Source organism: Ovis canadensis, chromosome 15, assembly GCF_042477335.2.
Source record: "Ovis canadensis isolate MfBH-ARS-UI-01 breed Bighorn chromosome 15, ARS-UI_OviCan_v2, whole genome shotgun sequence".
Classification (NCBI taxonomy): Eukaryota; Metazoa; Chordata; class Mammalia; order Artiodactyla; family Bovidae; genus Ovis; species Ovis canadensis.
In genome coordinates, this window is record NC_091259.1 from 42,122,362 (window position 1) to 42,141,784 (window position 19,423).

Here is a 19,423-nt window from a genome sequence, read left to right on the forward strand (position 1 = left end):
GATTCTTTACCACCTGAACCACTAGGGAAGCCCCTGGAAAATAGTTAGGTTTTAATAGACACTTGCTTTGACTCCAGCATGAGGGTTTCAGACCTAGTCTGTTGCCGTCAGATAGACTGTGGAGACGGTGCTTCTCTGACATTTCTAAGTAGGTGGCTTCTTACGTCCCTTTGGCAGAGGGTTGGCCTCTCACCCTAGCCCAGGAACATGCTGCCTCTTACATCCCGGGGCGAGAGGCCAGATGCTCAGTGTTCATGAGTGTGGCTGACGAGCACTGTGAGTTGGTGGTAGGGTCGGACTTGTGAGGCTGGGCCAGCAGTGCCCACTTCTCCGTCTGGACAGTCTCTCCTGTGAGTCACTTATAGCAGTGTCTCACCTGCGGTTTGTTTGCCACGGCCGTCTAGGGCTGCACAGGTGGTCTCTGTGTGATAACTGGGGTGCCGCTCTTGTAAACTGAGAAGGGAGTGTCTCTCCCAAATGTGCTCCACAGTCCTGATCTTGCACAGTCATGGGCATGGACCCTCCAGGATGCCCTGGCCTTCTCAGGGTCACAGGGATGCCAGAAATGTCAGCGTCCTGCTTGAGATCAGACTGCAGCCCTTGCTGGTCCCTCGATCAGGGCCTGGGCGGTGCTGAGGGCTCAGGAGGAGTGCTGAGGTTTGAGCAACTCTCCTGTACTCTGAGGGACTTCGTGCATGGCTCAGCGGTAGAGAATCTGCCTGTCTATGCAGGATACGTGGGTTCGATCCCTGGGTCAGGAAGATCCTCTGAAGAAGGAAATGGCAACCCACCCCAGTATTCTTGCTTGGAAAGTCCCATGGACAGAGGAGCCTGGCTGGCTATAGTCTATATATACATGGGATTGCAGAGTCGGACATGCCTGAGAAACTGAGCATGCGCACACCTGTACTCTGAAGCTTTCTTCCTGTAGAAAATGAAATTTACTGAAGTCACGGGGGTAGAGGCAGCTTTATGGAAGGAGAGCAGACCTTACACATCACAGATCACCGCCCCATAGTCCAGCCTAGAAGCTTTTATAGAAACAGACTCATAAGCGTCCCTGGACACACCTGTGCCCTGGGCTGCGCTGACATTTGCTGTCGCTTGTGGTTTAACGTACAGACAGTTGATAACTGATCTTCTGGGTTCCATCCGGCAGGCCCAGGGAGTAGTCATTTATTATATTTAAATTTTAGTCTAAAAAACCACTTTAATTTGGAAGGCTGAAAGTGTAAGGGCAAACAGTGGATTCACGAGCTCCTTGTAAAGGATGAGTGAATGGGATGCAACTAGAGTCCCACTGGACCAGTCCCGTTGGCATCCAGTGCACGTGCCAGCCGAGGAATGAGGCCAGTTGACACGAAGCCACTAACAGTGGAGGCCAGGGCTCCCCCACCCCACCCGAGGCCTCCTTTGAGCCTTGGCGGCCATTCCCATATTAGTCACAGAGACACAAGTGCCCTGCGGGTGTCCCTGGTGTGTCCCTCACCTTCCCTGCCTACCCTCCTCATCCTCTCCGTGCAGGGGAGGTCCAGGCCTTCTACGAGGACTTGAGTGGCCGGCAGTACGTGAACGAAGTCTTCAACTTCAGCGTGGACAAGCTCTATGACCTCCTGTTCACCGACTCACCCTTCCAGCGGGACTTCATGGAGCAGCGACGGTTCTCAGGTCCGTGCCCCGCCCCCAGGCTGGTGCCTCCCACCCCTTCCCGCTCTGCCTGCTCTGCTTTCCTCTCCCCTCCAATGCACCCTCCTTTTCCCAGCCACTTGATGGCCCAGGGCGCTCCCTCTCTGGCTGCACGTGGTTCTGGAGCTCCCTGGGGCCCTGTCAGCTGCTCCTCCCCACACCACTGTGGCTGCACTTGTCCTCTGCAGCCGGCCCTTCAGTGCTAACCCCCAAAGGCTCAGCAGCGAACAGGAACCCCCAGGGCTTACCGTCTAGCCGAGAGCAGCAGCTGCCATGCCTCGTTGGCACATGCCACCCACTGGGCTCGTCACCCTGTCTTGTCTCATTCAATCCTCCAGCCTGCCCTGGGTGCTGTTATTGTGGTCCCCATGATACCAGGGAGGGAGGTGGATCTCAGACCCCTGTTATCTGCCTAAGATCATGCAGCTGAGAAGGGGCCCGGATGGGATGCAAACCTCGGGCTCTCAGAGTCAGTGCTTTGCACCGGATGCTCCTTCCTCCTGCCCTGCAACTCTCCAGGGACCAATAAGGCTGCTCAGTGTCCAAGCCTGCGGAGGAGCCCTTGGGCACCAGCGTAGCCCTCTGCCAGGAGGAGGGGCGTGCCGAGGGCAATAGGAGGTCGCATCTCAGAGGAGAGGGCTTCTTCCCGAGGATCCCAGGCCCCCATCACAGTAGCTCCAGTGTTGCCAGCACCCCTGTAGGTGGCCCCCAGGACCTCCTGCCCTAGTCCAGAACAATACGCATTCCGGAGCCTGTGTAGGTCCTCGGCCAGTCTACAATGAGCCTCTTTCTGCTCGGACGCCCCTTCCTCTCAGCCTCCTCCCCCAGCCCTTTGACTTCCTTTGGAGGGGCCAGTTGGCAACCAGTGCAGCTGAGAGAAGGTCACTGGACGGGGCCACTCAGAGGTGGGGACAGCAGGCCTTTTTCCTTCCCTCATCCCCTGGCTCCCCTCTCCCCTCAGATATCATCTTCCATCCGTGGAAGAAGGAGGAGAATGGAAACCAGAGCCGAGTGATCCTTTACACCATCACCCTTACCAACCCTCTGGCTCCCAAAACTGCCACCGTCAGGGAGACACAGGTGAGCTGAGGTCGGGCGGGACGGCCTCTGTTCTGCTGTAAATGATTCAGGAGAGGCATGTCAGGATGAACATCTGGGCATGAGTGATGTTCAGCCTGAAACAGTGCTTAGATGCTGCGTTTCCCTCAGGTCCCCGCTCAGAAGTTAGGAGCCGGGGCGGGGGGGCGGGGGGGAGGCGGGGAGGTCATCAGGAAGGAGCGGCTTCTCCCAACTTGCTCCTCTTCAGCCCCACCCCCCGTCCTTTCTTCCCTGCAGACCATGTACAAGGCGAGCCAGGAGAGCGAGTGCTACGTGATCGATGCTGAGGTCCTCACGCACGACGTGCCGTATCACGACTACTTCTACACCATCAACCGCTACACGCTGACCCGCGTGGCCCGCAACAAGAGTCGACTCAGGTGCTGTCTCTGCAGATGGGCAGGTTCAGAGCAAGTCCCTGGTGTTCCTGGGGGACCCTGCATCGGACAGCACTGATGTGCTTCTGAGGAGGAAGAGGGAGGCGGGGGGTGTTGGCTGTGGGCTCATTCTTTATTCTGTCTTTTCTCTGAATACTTCAAGACCCACCCCACACCCTCCCCCCAACCTGACAGCTCCTACTTCTCCACCACATGTTTCCTTCACCCCTCTGTGTATCTCTGTCTCTTCTGTTTTAAAATATTTACTTGGCTGTACCAGGCCTTAGTTGCTGCATGCTCCATCATTAGTTGTGGCAGGCAAGATCTTTTCTTAGATGCAGCTTGTGGGATCTAGTTCCCTGACCAGGGATCAGATCCGGGCCCCGGCCCTGAGAGGGAGGAGTCTTGGCCACTGGACCACCAGGGAAGTCTCTGTGTCTCTCGTTCCTAAAGTATCAGAGCCACTGCTATTTAGTGATTGTCTGCAGTTCATAAGTCTTATGTAGTTACTTCACCTCCATGAACTGGATTCTTTAGAGTAACCCAAGGAGGTGAGTGTGTCCTCACTTTTCAGGTAAGAAAACTGAGGGTCATTACAAGATGAGCAGCTTTTCCAACAGTCACAAGCACTGAAACCCAGGTCTTAGAGAAGCGAATCTCTGCCCTTCCTATCCTGCTGAAGGCTGGGCACATTGCGAGTTTCCAGGCATCTTCCTGATGGCAGCGGCTCCAGCCATCCAGGCCAGCAGGAGCCCACCCATCACTCTATTCCCAGCACCCAGGATGGGGCCTGCACACAGCGGAGTTAGAAAGCGTTGATTGAGTGATTAGCCAGATGCTGTTTATGGCTGTCCAGGGCACTGTGATGTGCGTTTCGAGGATGGAAGAAATTTAGACTCTGACATTTCAATAAGCTTGTAGTTAGATTGAAAAACCAAGATACACACCCATCTGAGAACAACTGGGTCGTGTACCTGTATCTTAAACCAAAATCTTTTACAGAGCAGAAATTCATTCGTGTCATTCAAATATAATAGGAATTTGATAAAAGGTTGCAGAGGGGTCTTTGGGGAGTCAGGAAGATCAAATGAATACCCACACTTTGGAAAAGGGTCTGAATCTTTCTCGTCTTCTTATTAAAAAATAAAAAAATCCTTTTTGGCTTCTGTGAGAGCAACCCCTCTCATCCCACTCTCTTCTTTTTCTTCCTTCTCTTCTCCCTCCCCGCTCCCTTCTCTTCTCCCTTCCTTCTTCCTTTTTTCCTCCCTCTCCTGCCCTCTCCCTTCTTTCACCTCCCTCCAGCCCCTCTCTTCCTCTCCTGCAGGGTCTGTGTTCCTTGCTTGCAGATTCCTTGGTTGGGGGTGGGGGTCTTCCAGCTGGATGTCCTTTCTGCCCAGCTCCCTTAGAGGTAGCTGCTTGTCCAGCTAGACCCCCACAGAGTCCACCCTTAGTCCAGGAAGTGGTTGCTGGGAGCGGGGTGAGGGGCCATGGGCAAGTGCACATCAGACTGGGGTGGGGTCCCTTCTTCTTCCTCATGAGAGCAGAGCCAGCAGCCTTGGACGTGGGGAGTATCGGGAGTAAAAGTGAACCTTCAGGAGAGCAGAGCAGCGGGTGAGCAGGAGCAGAAGGAGCTGACGCTACAGGAAACAAGGCAGTGAGAGGCCCATGGGCAGAGCAGGAGCTGGCAAAGTGCTGGGGAGGTGGAAAGGCAGGAGACAGGTGGTAGCCAGTGAAACTCTTTTTAACGGTGGAAGCTATGAAGCCCAAGACTCTGCCTTGGGCTCGAAGTCTCTGAAGACAGAGAAGGGCCCTGGGCCCTCCCAGGAGGAGGCCCCATGGTGTCACGAGTGAGCTCTGAGCTGGGAGTCAGGGCCCTTCATGTTAGTCTTTAGTCCCCTTACAAATTCTGACTCAGTTTTCCCATCCCTAAAATGGGGATAACCCCACTAGCTTCACCTGCCTCCCAGGGTGCCCAGGGAAATCACATGACGTCATGGATGCAAACCTGTAAAGGGCAGCATGAGGCTGCCTTGACCTGAAACCTGACGTTTCCTGTTCCCAGCAGAGGAGGGTCTACCCAGGAAAGGGCTGATCTTGGTTCTGGCTTCTTCCTCAGGGTCTCCACAGAGCTGCGCTATCGGAAACAGCCCTGGGGGCTGGTGAAAACGTTCATCGAGAAGAACTTCTGGAGTGGGCTGGAGGACTACTTCCGCCACCTGGGTGAGCGCCTGCCGATGCTGCTGGGTGAACTGGCCCTCTGTCCCCGTTCAAGCAGGGGAGGGGGTCTGGGACACAGGGAGAGACGGAGGAGGTGAGGGGGGCTTCACGGGGTACCTGAGTCTGCCCAGGAATGGGTCCATGTATGTGAACGTGTGCACGTTCAAGAGACTCTGACTGCGGCCTTTATGAGATTGTAATCGTGATGGGTGGGCTTCCCTGGTGGCTCAGTGGTAAAGAATCTGCCTGCCAATGCAGGAGACATGGGTTTGATCCCTTGGTCAGGAAGATTCCCTGGAGGAGAAAATGACAAGCCACTTTGGTATTCTTGCCTGGGAAATCCCCTGGACAAAGGACCCTGAAGGGCTGTAGTCCATGGGGTCACAAAAGAGTCGCACACAACTTAGCAACTAAACCACAATTGAAAGGATCCGTGACCCCCCCCCCCCCTCCAGAATGAGCCTAAGATCTAGATACACTGGTGGTAATATGTTATGAGAAGGAAATAGCCATTGAAGGGATCCACTGGGAAATGTGACGTGCCCTGGGTTGCATATGTGAGGGTGTACGTTGGAAGCCTTTGTCTACACACTGTTGAACGACCCAGAAGAGGGCTTTGGGCTGGGCTGGGTCCCAGGATAACTTTCTAGTGCTCAGGGGCATCCCTGAGGGACCCCCTACCCTCCAGGCAACACCCCAGAGTCTGGTATGGGAACATGGTACTTTTAGAGGGCATTCAGCTAGGAGTGGATAGAGTTGCTCCAGAGGTCAATATGTTAGGTTGGGGGCAAGGGCACGTGGCCTCTTACGTGGTCTTTTGACCCTGACAGAGAGTGAGCTGACCAAAACAGAGAGCACCTACTTGGCGGAGATGCACAGACAGTCTCCTAAAGAGAAGGCCAGCAAGCCCCCAACGGTGCGGAGGAGAAAACGGCCCCATGCTCACCTGCGGGTGCCACACCTGGAGGAGGTGATGAGCCCCGTCACCACGCCCACTGATGAGGACGTGGGCCACAGGATCAAACATGTGGCAGGTGCGTGCCAGGTGGGGGCAGGGTGGATGTCTCAGGGCTGTGGGCAGAGCTCCCTGCCTGTACCAGGCACACAGGCACACTCACCTTGCAGCCTGGGATAGGCTGGGTGTGACTGGCTCTCGACTCATAAAGTCTGAGGCTCTGGATGCTGTACTGCAGTGGTCTTCAACCTTTTTGGCACCAGGGACCGGTTTCATGGAAGACAATTTTTCCATGGACTGGGGTGCAGGGCGGGGTGGCTTCAGAATGATTCAAGCTCGTTACATGTATTATGCACTTTATTTCTACTATTATTACATCAGCTCCGTCTCAGAACATCAGGCGTTAGACCTCAGAGGTTGAGGACCCCTGCTCTACTATTTCCTTTTGCCCTTAAGCTCCCCAGCCCCTGCTGTACCCCTTATATGCTCTGTTGAACAGAAAGTGTCTTTGAGTTTTTGCCTCTGTGTTCCCTGAGCTCCATGGCTCCCTGAATGAGCTTGAGCCTGAAGCTTCTGCGTTCTCAGGAAAGGCTCCTGGAGAAACTAAAGCTCAGACCCCAATGTTACCTCGTAACAGGTCAGGGGGTACAAGGTGGTCCCCTCCTCGGTGTGTCTGCCTCCTCCCATGGAGCTGTGCACACTCTCCTGTCTTTGCTCAGGCAGGGGTTTTTCAGACTATGCTCTGCTCCTCCCTCCCCAGATATTGGGGTGTTGATCACAGCAGGTTGAGGCACAGGGAGGAGGGGGGTGTCAGCCTTCCATGTACTTCAACCGGCTTTAGCTGGAGCACTCCCATCTTATTTATGCATTTTACATACAGGACTTCTGACTAACTTCTCATTTGAATAAACTGACCCTCACTGTTCACGTGACTTTCTCCGTATCACGTGGCCTGTTAGGGATAAAGCTAGCGCTGAAAGCTGCCTCTGGCCCAGCCCAGTGCTGTTTGCCTCCCACGGCTGCAGGTCTCTTTGTCCTGCATCTGCAGGTCCCAGCTACAAGGGTCGGGCGGTTTTCTCATCCATTCAGTCACTTCCCTTTTAGTTTCAGAGGGTAGAGGGCTATCCACGAAGCACATGGTTTCTGAGACAGCAGCATCACAGACAGCTCTGTGCAGGACCGGCCTCGTGTCACCTGGTGGTGGGCTCACGGGCCGCATGATGATGGCCTCTTCCTTCTCCCCACAGGTTCCACGCAGACGCGGCACATCCCTGAGGACAGCCCCAACGGTTTCCACCTGCAGAGCGTGTCCAAGCTGCTGCTGGTTATCAGCTGTGTGTAAGGGACTCCGGCTCTCCCCCAGCCGTGCCCCCGCCCCTTCCTTTCTCGCCTGCCGCCTCCTTCCCATCTGTCTTCCTCAGGCGTCCAGACAGCCTCGCTGCTGCCCCGGTTCTTGCTTTCTCCTCTGGTCTCTCTCCAGATCGGTTGCTCTGTCTGTCACTCCTTGCCTCTTTGCTGCCTTTTTCTGTTTCATTCAGTGCTTTACTGTGTGCTAGGCCTTCAGGACTCAGAAGAAAACGCTGCGTACAGCATCCGTGACAGGAACTCAATTTCAAGTGGGTCAGACTGGCAGGAATTGATGGTTACTGCAGTGTTGGATCGGAGAAGGCGATGGCACCCCACTCCAGTACTCTTGCCTGGAAAATCCCATGGACGGAGGAGCCTGGTGGGCTACAGTCCATGGGGTTGTGAAGAGTCGAACACGACTGAGCGACTTCACTTTCACTTTTCACTTTCATGCATTGGAGAAGGAAATGGCAACCCACTCCAGTGTTCTTGCCTGGAGAATCCCAGAGACAGGGGAGCCTGGTGGGCTGCCGTCTATGGGGTCGCACAGAGTCGGACACGACTAAAGTGACTTAGCAGCAGCAATGTTGGATAAATGTTAATACAGAGATGCTACAGACGTTTTAGGAGCCCACTCTTTTGTTTGTGACTGGTGTTCTGGGTGTCTGCTCTGTGCTGGGCATTGGGACTGTGCACTTACGGGCCCACCCTTGACTGGGCAGCCAGACAAAAGTCCAGGACTTTGGAGTCCAGGAAAAGTGCATGCTTATTTTATTGTAAGCAATGTATACTTATTGCCATAAGCTATAAAACTGTGGGCTCAGTAACTTGCACAGGAAGTTCATTGAGAGAAAGGAGGATGTAAGGGCTTCCTTGGTGGCTCAGACGGTAGAGAATCTGCCTGCAGTGCAACAGACCTGGGTTTGATTCCTAAGTAGGGAAGATCCCCTGGAGAAGGGAGTGGCTACCCACTCCTGGGAAATCCATGGACAGAGGAGCCTGGCTGGTTACAGTCCATTGAGTCACAAAGAGTTGGACACGACTGAGTAACTAACACACACAAAGTGGGAGGACATAGCTCTCTGACGTGTGAGCCCAGAGGCTGCTGTAAGGACTTTCGTACACCTTGGGCAGGAGCAGCTCAGACAGCTAAGTGCTAACTGCTCCTCTGCTTGGTTGGGCCACTGCCTGACAGCCTGGCCCTTCCTGCCTGGGGCTGTGCTGGGGGATGTGGGGGCATAGCTAAGGGAGTTGGGGACTCAGGAGCTGCCCAGATGCTGCCCTCTCAGGGATGCACCGGGCACTAGGCCGTCCGTAGCTCTGTCCTGCTCTGTGACGCCCACCCCACGCCCCAGCCTTCATGCCTTCACTGAGGCATTTTCAGAAACACAGAAGCAAGCACACAGCTCTGCCCACAGGAAACCAGGAAAGAAGTCCTGGACTAACACAGTTGGAGTTTCACTTAAAAAAAAAAAAAAATCACCCTGATGGCAGCATTGTGTATAGAATAGACAAGAACAGGCAGGAGACAGGGAGGTCAGTGGAGCAGATGGCAGTGATCTCAGCAGGAGGGGCTGGTCGGGCTGAGATGAGGGCCGGGGGCTGGGAGGGCCCAGAATTTAAGGCTCGTGGCACCTGGTTACGTAGCTAAAGATGAGGACTCTCAGGTCCACGTGCCTGTGAGGGCTGTGTCGTGGACAGAAACCTGGAACTTAGTGAAAAGACGTTGCGGAAGATGCTGTCCGTCCCCAGTGTTTCTGAGGTTGTCCAAATGGACGTGGCAGGTAGATAGCTGCGGACCTGGAGCTTAGAGGGGGAGTTGAGGCTGCAGTTGCGGATTCGTTTGTCAGTAGCATTAGAGCCATGGTGTGCACGAGATCATCATGGCGGCGAGTGTGGAGCGTGAGAGGGGAGATGGGCTGAGGACAGGCCGGGGACCAGGTGGCAAGAGGGGGCCTGTGAGCGTCAGGAGCGGGGGTTGCTCTTGTTCACCGCACCTAAATATGTAACATAAAAATAGATGCAAGTCTTCTGACTGTGACTATGGCATAAGCAGCCCATATATTTTTATAAAACTAAACACAAAGACGACTGACTGTAAGACCAGTGAAAATCCACCTTCAGCAGCAGCATTTTAATGTCATTCCTACCACTGTCCAAACTGAATCTCTGATGTTGGGTTTGCTTAACAGAAAACTCTAACCTTGGGTTAGCTCTGTTTCAGCTCTTTTTGTGTTTTGTTGTAAGTAGAGAAGATCGGGTGGCCTGAGTAAATTGTATAGTGGATTAAGTCAAGTTGGAGCTCTGATAGTTTAGGATATTCAGACCTCATCTTTCAACCCTAGAGTGTCAGGGCAGTGGGTCTGCTCCCAGTGTGCAAGTGGAACCTTTGAGAACAATGCAGGGTGTCTGTCTAAGTGGCCCATGCCACTATAAGCCTGCCCTGTGGCCATCCAGCCCTTGGATCTTTTCTCTGTTTAGACCACCCTCAGGCCTCACTTGAGCCACATCAAGGGGTGTCCCTTGGCCTCTGCTGAGCACAGACCAGACTGTGCACAATCCCAAATGCAGGTGCTGAAGTGGTTGCAGGGCACCTTGAAGAGGTGGCTTTCGGAAGATCCAGGTGTCTGGTGCAATTAAAGGTGGTATCGTTGAGATTCAGTACATCACTTAGAAGTCCTTGTGGAGAGCTCAGAGAGCCCCAAGAACACAGCTGAGTAGCCCCAGGGATTTGTAGCCGCCCCTTTAAGGAAGACAGCCTTCCAGAGTGCTGGAAGCCAGGGTGAGAAACGCAGAAACACATGCCACATGTATCACATATTTTGAAAGGTCAGAGACGTGGCAGATTTTCTTTTCTTTGCTGGTCTTTTCTCCATCTATTTATCTTCCCATTTTTGTCATTCCTTTTCCTGTGTGTCTGGACCTCCTCCTTTAATTAAAGTAACCACACCCCTCGTGAGGGGTTTCACATACATCCCTTCCATGGGGGGCTTCACATACACCCTCTCTGTGCACAGAGTCACCCCAGTAGAGTGGGTATTATTGGGAAACTTGATAGGAAGTTAAGAGGCTTCAAAGCCGGGAGCCAGGCTTTGTGCCCAGTTCTGCGTGTCTACGTCCTATCTGTCCCAGAGTCTTTATCTCTCCATTCCATGAACCTTCAGGCCGCTGAGGCCGAGAGGAGAGAATTCTCAGGCCCTCGCTGACTCTCCATTCCCTACTGGGTCCGACCCCTAGTTATCCTCCCAGCTCCCTGTTTCCTCATACCTCCAGCCTATCCCTGGGAAGCCTCGGCTGGTCCCCATGCCCCTGACAGGGCTCTGGCAGATGCACGGGGGAGCCAGGAGCTCTCAGGCAGCTGTGCTAACACCTGGGCAGTGTCAGGGGTCAGAGCTGGGAAACCTTGTCTCAATTGATCTCCCTTGAGATACCAAAGGTCCACTTACAGTTGCCCCCAGCCCTTCCTTGCTCACTGTCCTCATCTGCTGTTTTCTTTGCTCCTGGTGTTTCTTTCTCACTCTCTCTCTGGCTCGAGTTAAGCGCAGCCTCCCCTTCCCCACACGAGTCTGTTTCTGACCTCTGCCTCTTCCCCGCTTTTCTTCCTTGCTCCCATTAGGATCTGTTTCAGGTACTGTCTGATCGCTTCTTTCACGCCCTCGTCTCTTTTCCTCTCCATCCACCTCTCTTCCCCTAACACCCACTTCTGGGTGACTGTGTGTCTCTCCTTCCTGAGGCCTTCACTCCACACACCCCTCCACGGTCCTCCTGCTGTGCCCCAGCCCCTCCAGGTGAGAGTGCGTCTCTCTCTCTCTCCTGCCCCCCCTTGCTGCATTCCTCTCCCCACCTCCCCCAGTTCACTTACTCACTCACTGCGATGCTTCAGGTGACCCAGTGGTCAAGGACGGTGGCCTCTGGGGTGGGGTGCATCCCTGCCTCTGAGAGGGAGGGTGCCCTCCTAGATTCCATCTCATGGCTGCTGTTTCCACCCCCTGCCCCCCTCCCCCAATCTCCTCCTCAGTCTGGTGCTGCTGGTCATCCTCAACGTGATGCTTTTCTACAAACTCTGGATGCTGGAGTACACCACCCAGACCCTCACTGCCTGGCAGGGTCTCCGGCTCCAAGAAAGGTAACCCCAGCCTCTTCCCTTGCTCCCCTCGCTGCCCCCTGCTGTGTCCAAGCGCCTGCCTCTCTGGGACGGCCCTGCTGCCCTTTGTGGGGTGGGAGTGGGTAACCCTTGGGAATGAGTCCATGGATGAGCTCTGACAGTTGTCCCTGTAGTTTAGTCTATTTCTGATTTGGGGCACAGGAGAGCCTGCGAAGGACAGAGCACTCTGATGTGGGGTCTGGGCGCACAGGACATAACTGCAGCTGCTGCGGTGCCCCTTCTCCTACCCCACAGGTTACCCCAGTCCCAGACAGAGTGGGCCCAGCTCTTAGAGTCCCAGCAAAAGTACCACGATACCGAGCTCCAGAAATGGAGGGAGATCATCAAATCCTCGGTGATGCTTCTTGACCAGGTGAGACGCCCTGACCTGCCCTCCTTGCCCCAGGCTTCTAGACGCGGACCGTCTTCCCTGCGCTCTGCGAGGAGCACCTTCTCCCTCCCCCAGTCCTCCTCCTCCATCCGATCTTCTCCAGGCCAGCCTTCTCCAGGCCAGCCGTGGTTCTCGTCTTAGAGCCATCCTTGAGTGAGCTGTTGGAAACACCCAGGTTCCCCAAAGTTATCAGAAATAACACAGTGGATTTGCAAGAGGAAAAAACTATAGATTAGATGGAAGGAGAGCTATTTTTTTTTTCTTGGTAAGCCACAGCCATCTGACAGGCGTTTAGAGAGAGCTCCCTTTTTACTGAGATTTATCTTCCCAGAGGGCATGTCTTTCTAGTTCCTTTTGATGTGTTCCATCCATCCTCCACCACCTCTTGCCCTCAAAACACAGACACAACACCCAGCATTCAGGACATGGCTTCTCCTTAGAGGCTGTGCTGCGAGTCTGAAAAGAAAGTTGTACTGTGTCTTCTTTCTGTAACATCTTCCTGCGTCTTCTTGCTATCTGAAAACTGAATGCATCTCTTTAAGAAAGTCCTCCTGAGGCGAAATCATTAACTCCATTTCATCAGACAGAGGTGGGATCCTCCCCTTGCCACTAACTAGTTTTTTGACCTTAAGTAAAGGATTTTGTATCGGTAACCTTCCATTTCTTCATCTATAAGATGGAAGTTGTAATCGTTGCTTTATGAAATTGCTGTCCCATTTGCTCTGATGGCACATAGGCAGTCATTAATATTAAATTTTCTTTCTCCTTCATGGTTTGGTCTCTTAGTTCTCAATTAAGGAGAGAGAATTTTAATTCAACTACCAAGATCCTGCATGCCTCATGGCACAGAAACCAAGAAACAAAACAGAAGCAATATATATTTTTTTAATATTTACTTTTATTTGTTTAATTATTTGGCTGTGCTGGGTCTTAGTTGGGGCATTCGGGATCAAGTTCCCTGACCAGGGATCGAACCCGGACTGCTGGGCTCCCTGCCTGGGGAGTGCGGAGTCTTAGCCACTGGACAACCAGGGCCACTGGACAACCAGGGAATTCCTCAGAAGCAATATTGTAACAAATTCAATAAAGACTTTAAAAGTGGTCCATTAAAAAAAAAAAAAACTTTATAAAAAAAAATAGTAGATGCATGAGATTGATGGGTAAGAGAGAAGTGTTTGAGCTGGGGAGGAGGAACAGTGTGGCAGCTGTTCAGGGTAGGAGGGCAGTAGACTTGGGATCAGCGGGAAGCCAAGCTGAGTGAGGAGAAGACCAAGCCAGCCAAGCCAGTGGCCTTGTATGCAGGTCCCGATAGCAGTGGAAACTTTGAGAGAATTCTTAATTTAGAGCAACGAGGACCATGGGGTGAGTGGCGGGGGGGGGGGGGGTGAAACTCAGTGACACAGCAACCTTTACCCTGGGGGTGCCCAGTGCTATTAATAGATCAGCTGTCCTCCTTTGCCTTGAGACTGTGTCCCTGGAGAACCACCCTGTTTTAGGAGCCTGCCCCCTTCAGCTCCCTGGCGTGGCAGGGGACCGCCCATACTCAGGCGCAGTGGGTGCTGCTGGCCTGAGAAGCCCATTTGAGGGCACAAACCTGGGCTGGGGTCGCTTCCTTGTCTTACAGATGAAGGACTCACTCATCAATCTTCAGAATGGCATCAGGTCCCGAGACTACATGTCAGAAAGCGAAGAGAAGAGGAACCGGTACCACTGACAAGGCAGGAGCTGGGGTGTCTGCAGGAGGCCTGTGCAATACATGTACAGAGACCATATAAATATATATATAAATATATATATATACAGATATAAATATATATATTATATACAGATTTTAAAAAGAGCTAATGCCTATGTACCAGGGAGAAGGAGCAGGGCCACCCCCTGCACTGGCCGGCGGAGCGCCGAGGAGGGCAGGGACCGCCTCTCAGCACCGACCTCCCCCGAACCTCCTGCTCCCCATCCTGTCGTCCCCACCCTTTTCCTTGCTGACCACTCTCGGCTCTGAGAAGGGAGATGTTGAGCCAAAGTTATGCCTGTGAAGACCCTGGGGTCGCGAGAAGAGGTCTCAAGGCGGGCATTGCTTAAGGTGCTTCATTCCCGAATCCCCTTTTGGTTTGTTTCCAAAACAGAAGAGAATCTTTTCTTCCCTACCCTATGCTTCCCCCAAGATGTTCTCTTGGGAAAGAGGAAGCGTCCAGGGCAGGAGCCCGATCTAAGCTCCACTGTACATGTGCGTGGACCGCACACCACGAGTCTGGTGAAGGGGTCCCGCAGGCCGCTGGGCAGGCGTCTCTGAAGGGTTTGGGCTTCGTGGCTGCAGGCTCCTAAGGGCTGGTGTTCTGATGAAGGACATCCTCCTCCATTACCCCCTGCACCTTCCTCTAACCTGTGTGGGGTGTGGACCCAGCAAGGGTGGGGGTCTCTTCCTTTCCCACCCCACCCCCTTCTCTCTGGTCTTTTCCCAGGCTGGATCTGGGTGAAGTGTCACTTTTTAGTGCCTAAAGCCCTATTTTTCCTCTGTGCCCTAAGAGCACATTGTTTATTAGTCAGGGTGGAATGTTTTTGATCTTGTTAAACTTCTCTTTTAGTGATTGTAAGCAAGTCAGGTCTGTGGCTCTAACCCCTTCCCTTTGAGCTGTCATTTGATTTCTAGGGTGAATCAGGGTGTTCTAGGACCTCCAGGGTTTGAGGAGGTGAATGTATTAGCCATGGATGGAATGGAGGGTCTCACCACAGAGCTCCTCTGAGTAGTGAGCACCAACATCCACGCGCTTCCTGGCTGCCAGCATCATTTCCTCTCGGTGAGGAACCAACTTAGTCAAGGGAGATGACTATCTGAGATACTTTGCCCGTGAAAGAAGACCTAGGCCTTGGAGGGAATGAATTTGGCCCCGGTGCATGGGTTTGGGCAGGAAAAAGCCGAACAAGTCTGCCCCACTGGGGGCCGTTCCAGACCCTGTTCCTCTGAGTTAGGAATGGAAGTTCTAGCAGGAGGAGCAAAGCCTTTGCTGGCCTCTGGCCCCAGAGAGGTATGAGATCACTAAGGAATAGGAAGAAGGCCATGGGTTAGGAAAGTGAGTCATCGAGGGCCTTTGGGGGCTGGCTTACAGAACCCAAGATTCTTCTGACCTCATGAGGCCCTGCTGCACATGCTTAGCATCCTTTACACTAACTGCTGTTTCTTCCTGTGATGACCCAAGGAATCCTGCCAGCCCTGGGCAGGGCTTGTAGAGATTCTCATCAGGAAGGGATTATACCAGTTTGGCAAGGAGAGCTCTTCCAGATCTCTTTTTCTAGCAGACCTCTTAATGGGACAGACAAAGGGAAGGGAGAGTTGATCACTCACCTAGCCAAAAAGAAGAGCTATATTATATTCCCTTGGACTGGCCTGAGCATCCCACTTTGGCAATTAAAAAACGTTTTTAACTTTTCATTCTGCCTGAAAAAGAGGTTCTTGTTATTGCCCTAAGGGTAGGAAGAGAAGACAGACATGCCGAAGCCAGGTAGGATGAGAAGGTTCCATGAGGCTCATCTGGAACTGATAGCCCTCATGTAGAAAAGGAGATACGAGGAAATGGAGTCACATGGAATCCTTGTGAAGGGTGCATGTGCCCACAGGCCAGGCGGTCGAGATCAGCCCTGACCAGGACTTTGAATGGGAGACCCTGATGAGCATCAGAGCTTATGGGACCCGAGCCAAAGGAGAAGGAGGAGTGCAGGCTGCTAAGAACTTTCTTGTTGGAGTAGCTAGAAGTCAAAAGTATTCTCAGAAACTTTTGAAAGGACAAATGGTAAATTCTCTAATTTATTCCATGCATATTTATTTATTTAATTATTCAGTTATTAAAAGTAGTGTATTGGGACCTTCAGGGTGATTTGAAAAGGGCTATTTGCTGGCAATAAAGTGGTGGAGGTAGGCCTGACTCTGCGGGATTGTTTTACTTTGGCTTCAGCTCACAGGCCCCTCTCAGGCAGAAGCAGTGACAGGGAACTCTGCGAGGAACCCTCTGGATTTCTGGGGGTTTGGGCAGGAGACAGTGTGTACACATGGGAAGCGTCTCTTGGCTTGCCTCATTTTTAAAAATCTTGGATCATTTATAGGCATTTTCTCAAAGGAGAAAACCAACACCTCTGTTCACTCCCAGACAAAAGCTATTCCCTTTTACTCAGTAACCTGTCAAAGAGAAGGGACCTCACCCTTACAGATCAGTCTAGGAGTAAAACATGTAAATAACATGGTAACTCGTGGCTGGCAGCCTGGCTTGTAAGGGAGTCTTAAAACAACTGCCATTTCTTATGTTATTTCCCCCCGCCAGGGCTTTTTTTTTTTTTTCCCTTTCCTACATAAGAACTCAGTCATACAGGAGTCTTTCTGCATCATGTAGTGAGGCATGTGAGTGTTTGTACTTTCTGCAGAAGGTTTTGCAGTTTCTAGACAGGTGAGAACAGTGGTAAGGTTTGCAGTCCACTCCCACTGACTTGGGGGGAATTGATGAGGCTGGTGTTGGTGAGGCCAGCCATGTCTGTGACTCTCTGCTGCCACGTCCCCATCCTGGGATAAAGGGGTAACTTTGCAGAACAGTAGGATCAGCAGTTTGGAGCTCTCAGTAATGGCACTGGTCTGAGAGGATAGGCGACCTGGGCCTGAGTCCTGGCCCCGCCGTTGGACAAGTCACACACGCATACACAACCCGCCCTCTAAGCTTCAGGGCCTGACCTAGACTATCCTAAGGTCAGCTCTAGCTTTCACATGGTCTTGGAGGCTGGGTCAGAGCCTGGCCAGGCTGGGCTTTCTCAAACTTGGAAGGCGCCCTGCCAAGAGAAGACAGGCCTTCTGGACAAGAGCTTCTCTGGTGTTTGGATGAGTCGTAGGGTAGTGTCTGGGTTCCCGGGATATCCAGGGTAGTAAAACTTTATTCTAAGGGCTAAGAGGACTAGGGAGGTCCAATGAATGGGTGGGAGAGGGAGATGAGAAAGAGAGATCAAGCTTGCTGTGTTGCTGAGAGGGTGTTTCTTCCTCTGTTGGCCTAGTCTTAGTTTTGGAGAGTTCCTTCCTTGGAACTTTTCTAAGCTGGGAAGAGGAGGAGGGTAGGAAGAAGGACACCATCTTGGACTAACCTTGTCTTCCATCCCTGGGCCATGAAGCCTTTCATTTGTCCATCCTTCTTTCTCTTTGCTAGAGCAAAAGGTGGGGAGAAGTCATTCCTGATTCGACCACCTCTCTTTTGTCTCTAACCTCACTGGGGTTTGGATGAAGTATGGAGCTTTGGCTAAAATCCTTGGGTTGCCTTAGAACACTGACACTAAGAACCTGGGATTACCAGAAGGCAGAGGACCAAGAGACCTAGAGGATGCTTTGGGAGAAGTGGATTCTCTTCATTGCCTTGTCCGTGACACAAGCTTGACCGTGTCCATAAGCTTGCAGGCAGCATCTCTAGGGTGAAATCTTAGAGGCGGGATGAGGGGAAGGATCTTTCTGGACTGTGTGGTCTCAGCAGGATCTTTCCTGTGCCTTCTATGCTTCATCTTTAGCTCTGCAGAACAGCCAAGGCCAGCGCATCCTCCCAGGGGCCCCAGGAGAACTAGCACTCTCCTCTGTCCCCCCGGGTGGCAGGGCATCCCCTGACTGCACCTGCCCACTCCACTAGGAAGCTTGAGAACCTCTCTTCCTGACCCTCTCCTCCTCCATCCTTCGTCTCTAGGCAGTGGGACAATCACCCCATCCACCACTTGCATCCTCTGCCCCCATCCCCCAACTTCCAGCAGGGCTGGCCCCGCTCCCCTCCACCTCTAGTTTTCTTCCAGAAGATGCGGTTTGGGGTCCGGAGGAACGTTTTTCTGGAAGGCCGTCGTTTCACGCCCCTGCGTTCCTGACGTGGAGCAGGAACTTGCACACGGTGTAGAGAGCTCCCCCCGCACCTCTCTGCCCACCTCGTTACCTCACTCCTGCTCCAGCCATGGCTGCGACGGGCCCAGCCGGCTCCCGTTTCCGATGTTCTGTGTGAAGCTCAGGGGTCTTGGGCATTGTTTTCTGTTGTGACTCGAGGCCCTCAGCAGGCCTGGGAGCCCAGATTGGAGCCTCGGCTGCTGGCAAGAAGCACCCTGCCTGCTCGGAGTTTGATGCCAGACGATGTACCCCGACATGTGAAGGCGTAAAGGACGTTGTCACTTCTGCCCCTCGGCCTTGCCTACTTCTCTCAACATGAGGAGACGCTGCAGAAGCAAAACGGGGGCCTCTGCTCCAGGCGGGAACAGCTGACTCCGTCTGGGGAGTAGGCCCTAGGCTGGGGTGCCGTGCGCCGAGATTGCTGAATAAAAGCAGCCATCGTTGCCAACAGTGTGTGGCCCCACATTTCTCTGTCCTGCACTCCAGGGCCAGACCACTCTCTGCATGGATGATATCATCTTCCCAAACCCATGGTGCTTTCCCCCTGACTCAGCCTGGACTCCGAGGTGGGGAGGGATGGGTCAGAGGCCACCGCGGCCCCTGGATAATCCTGACCTGGGGTGGAGTGGGGTGAGGCAGAGGGAGCAGCCCCCAGCACCTGCACTGGGCCATACAAGGGAAGGAATGCAGGTTGATTGCAGTCAAATTCTCTGGCCATCTGCATTTGGATCTGTAACTTACTTTGCCTGGCGCTGTGCGCAAGGTCTGGAAACTTACTGCTAGTACCTAGAAACATTCAAGGCTTCCCGGTCCAATCTTAATGTAAAGTAGCTAGAGCCATGGAAGTACAGTATGAATTAAAAGAAAAAAATACTGAACTACGAATTGTTAATGGTGTGTGTGTTCATTGCTTGACTCATCAGTGCTTCTTGTCCCAGATGTTTTTGGTCTTCCCAGGTGTCACCAAAAGCCTGGAAGGCATCTGTTTGCAGACAAGCTCAGACAGGGGCTCCCAGCCTCTGGGCTCTAATGCTTGAGGATCTGAGGTGGAGCTGATGTAAAATTAGTAGATATAAAATGCACAATAAATGTAATGCGCTTGAGTCATCCTGAAACCATCCCCACCCGGTCCGTGGAAAAATCGTCTTCAATGAAACTGATCCCTGGTGCCAAAAAGGTTGGGGACCACTTCACTCAGACACAGGTGCACTGCCAGCCACTCAGCATCGAAGACCTCCTTCCAAGGGGAGGGCGGCAGCCTCATGAAGTGGAATGGAGAAGAAGTCTGGGAATCAGATCCGAGTCCAGATTGAAGCATCAC

General features: G+C 53.0%; 1 protein-coding gene across 3 annotated transcripts in view; it reads left to right on the forward strand.

Annotated features, from left to right (window-relative positions):
- Window positions 1–14,021, forward strand: part of GRAMD1B (GRAM domain containing 1B) — a 197,958-nt gene extending 183,937 nt beyond the window's left edge. For all 3 annotated transcript variants that reach the window (XM_069554218.1, XM_069554219.1, XM_069554217.1), the window contains 9 exons: window positions 1,525–1,668; window positions 2,648–2,766; window positions 3,022–3,164; window positions 5,278–5,381; window positions 6,209–6,412; window positions 7,581–7,671; window positions 11,699–11,806; window positions 12,080–12,197; window positions 13,840–14,021. In XM_069554218.1, coding sequence (XP_069410319.1) covers window positions 1,525–1,668; window positions 2,648–2,766; window positions 3,022–3,164; window positions 5,278–5,381; window positions 6,209–6,412; window positions 7,581–7,671; window positions 11,699–11,806; window positions 12,080–12,197; window positions 13,840–13,929 — 1,121 coding nt within the window. In that variant the 3' untranslated portion in view covers window positions 13,930–14,021. The remainder of the gene's footprint in view (window positions 1–1,524; window positions 1,669–2,647; window positions 2,767–3,021; window positions 3,165–5,277; window positions 5,382–6,208; window positions 6,413–7,580; window positions 7,672–11,698; window positions 11,807–12,079; window positions 12,198–13,839) is intronic.
- The last annotated feature ends 5,402 nt before the right edge of the window (window positions 14,022–19,423 follow it).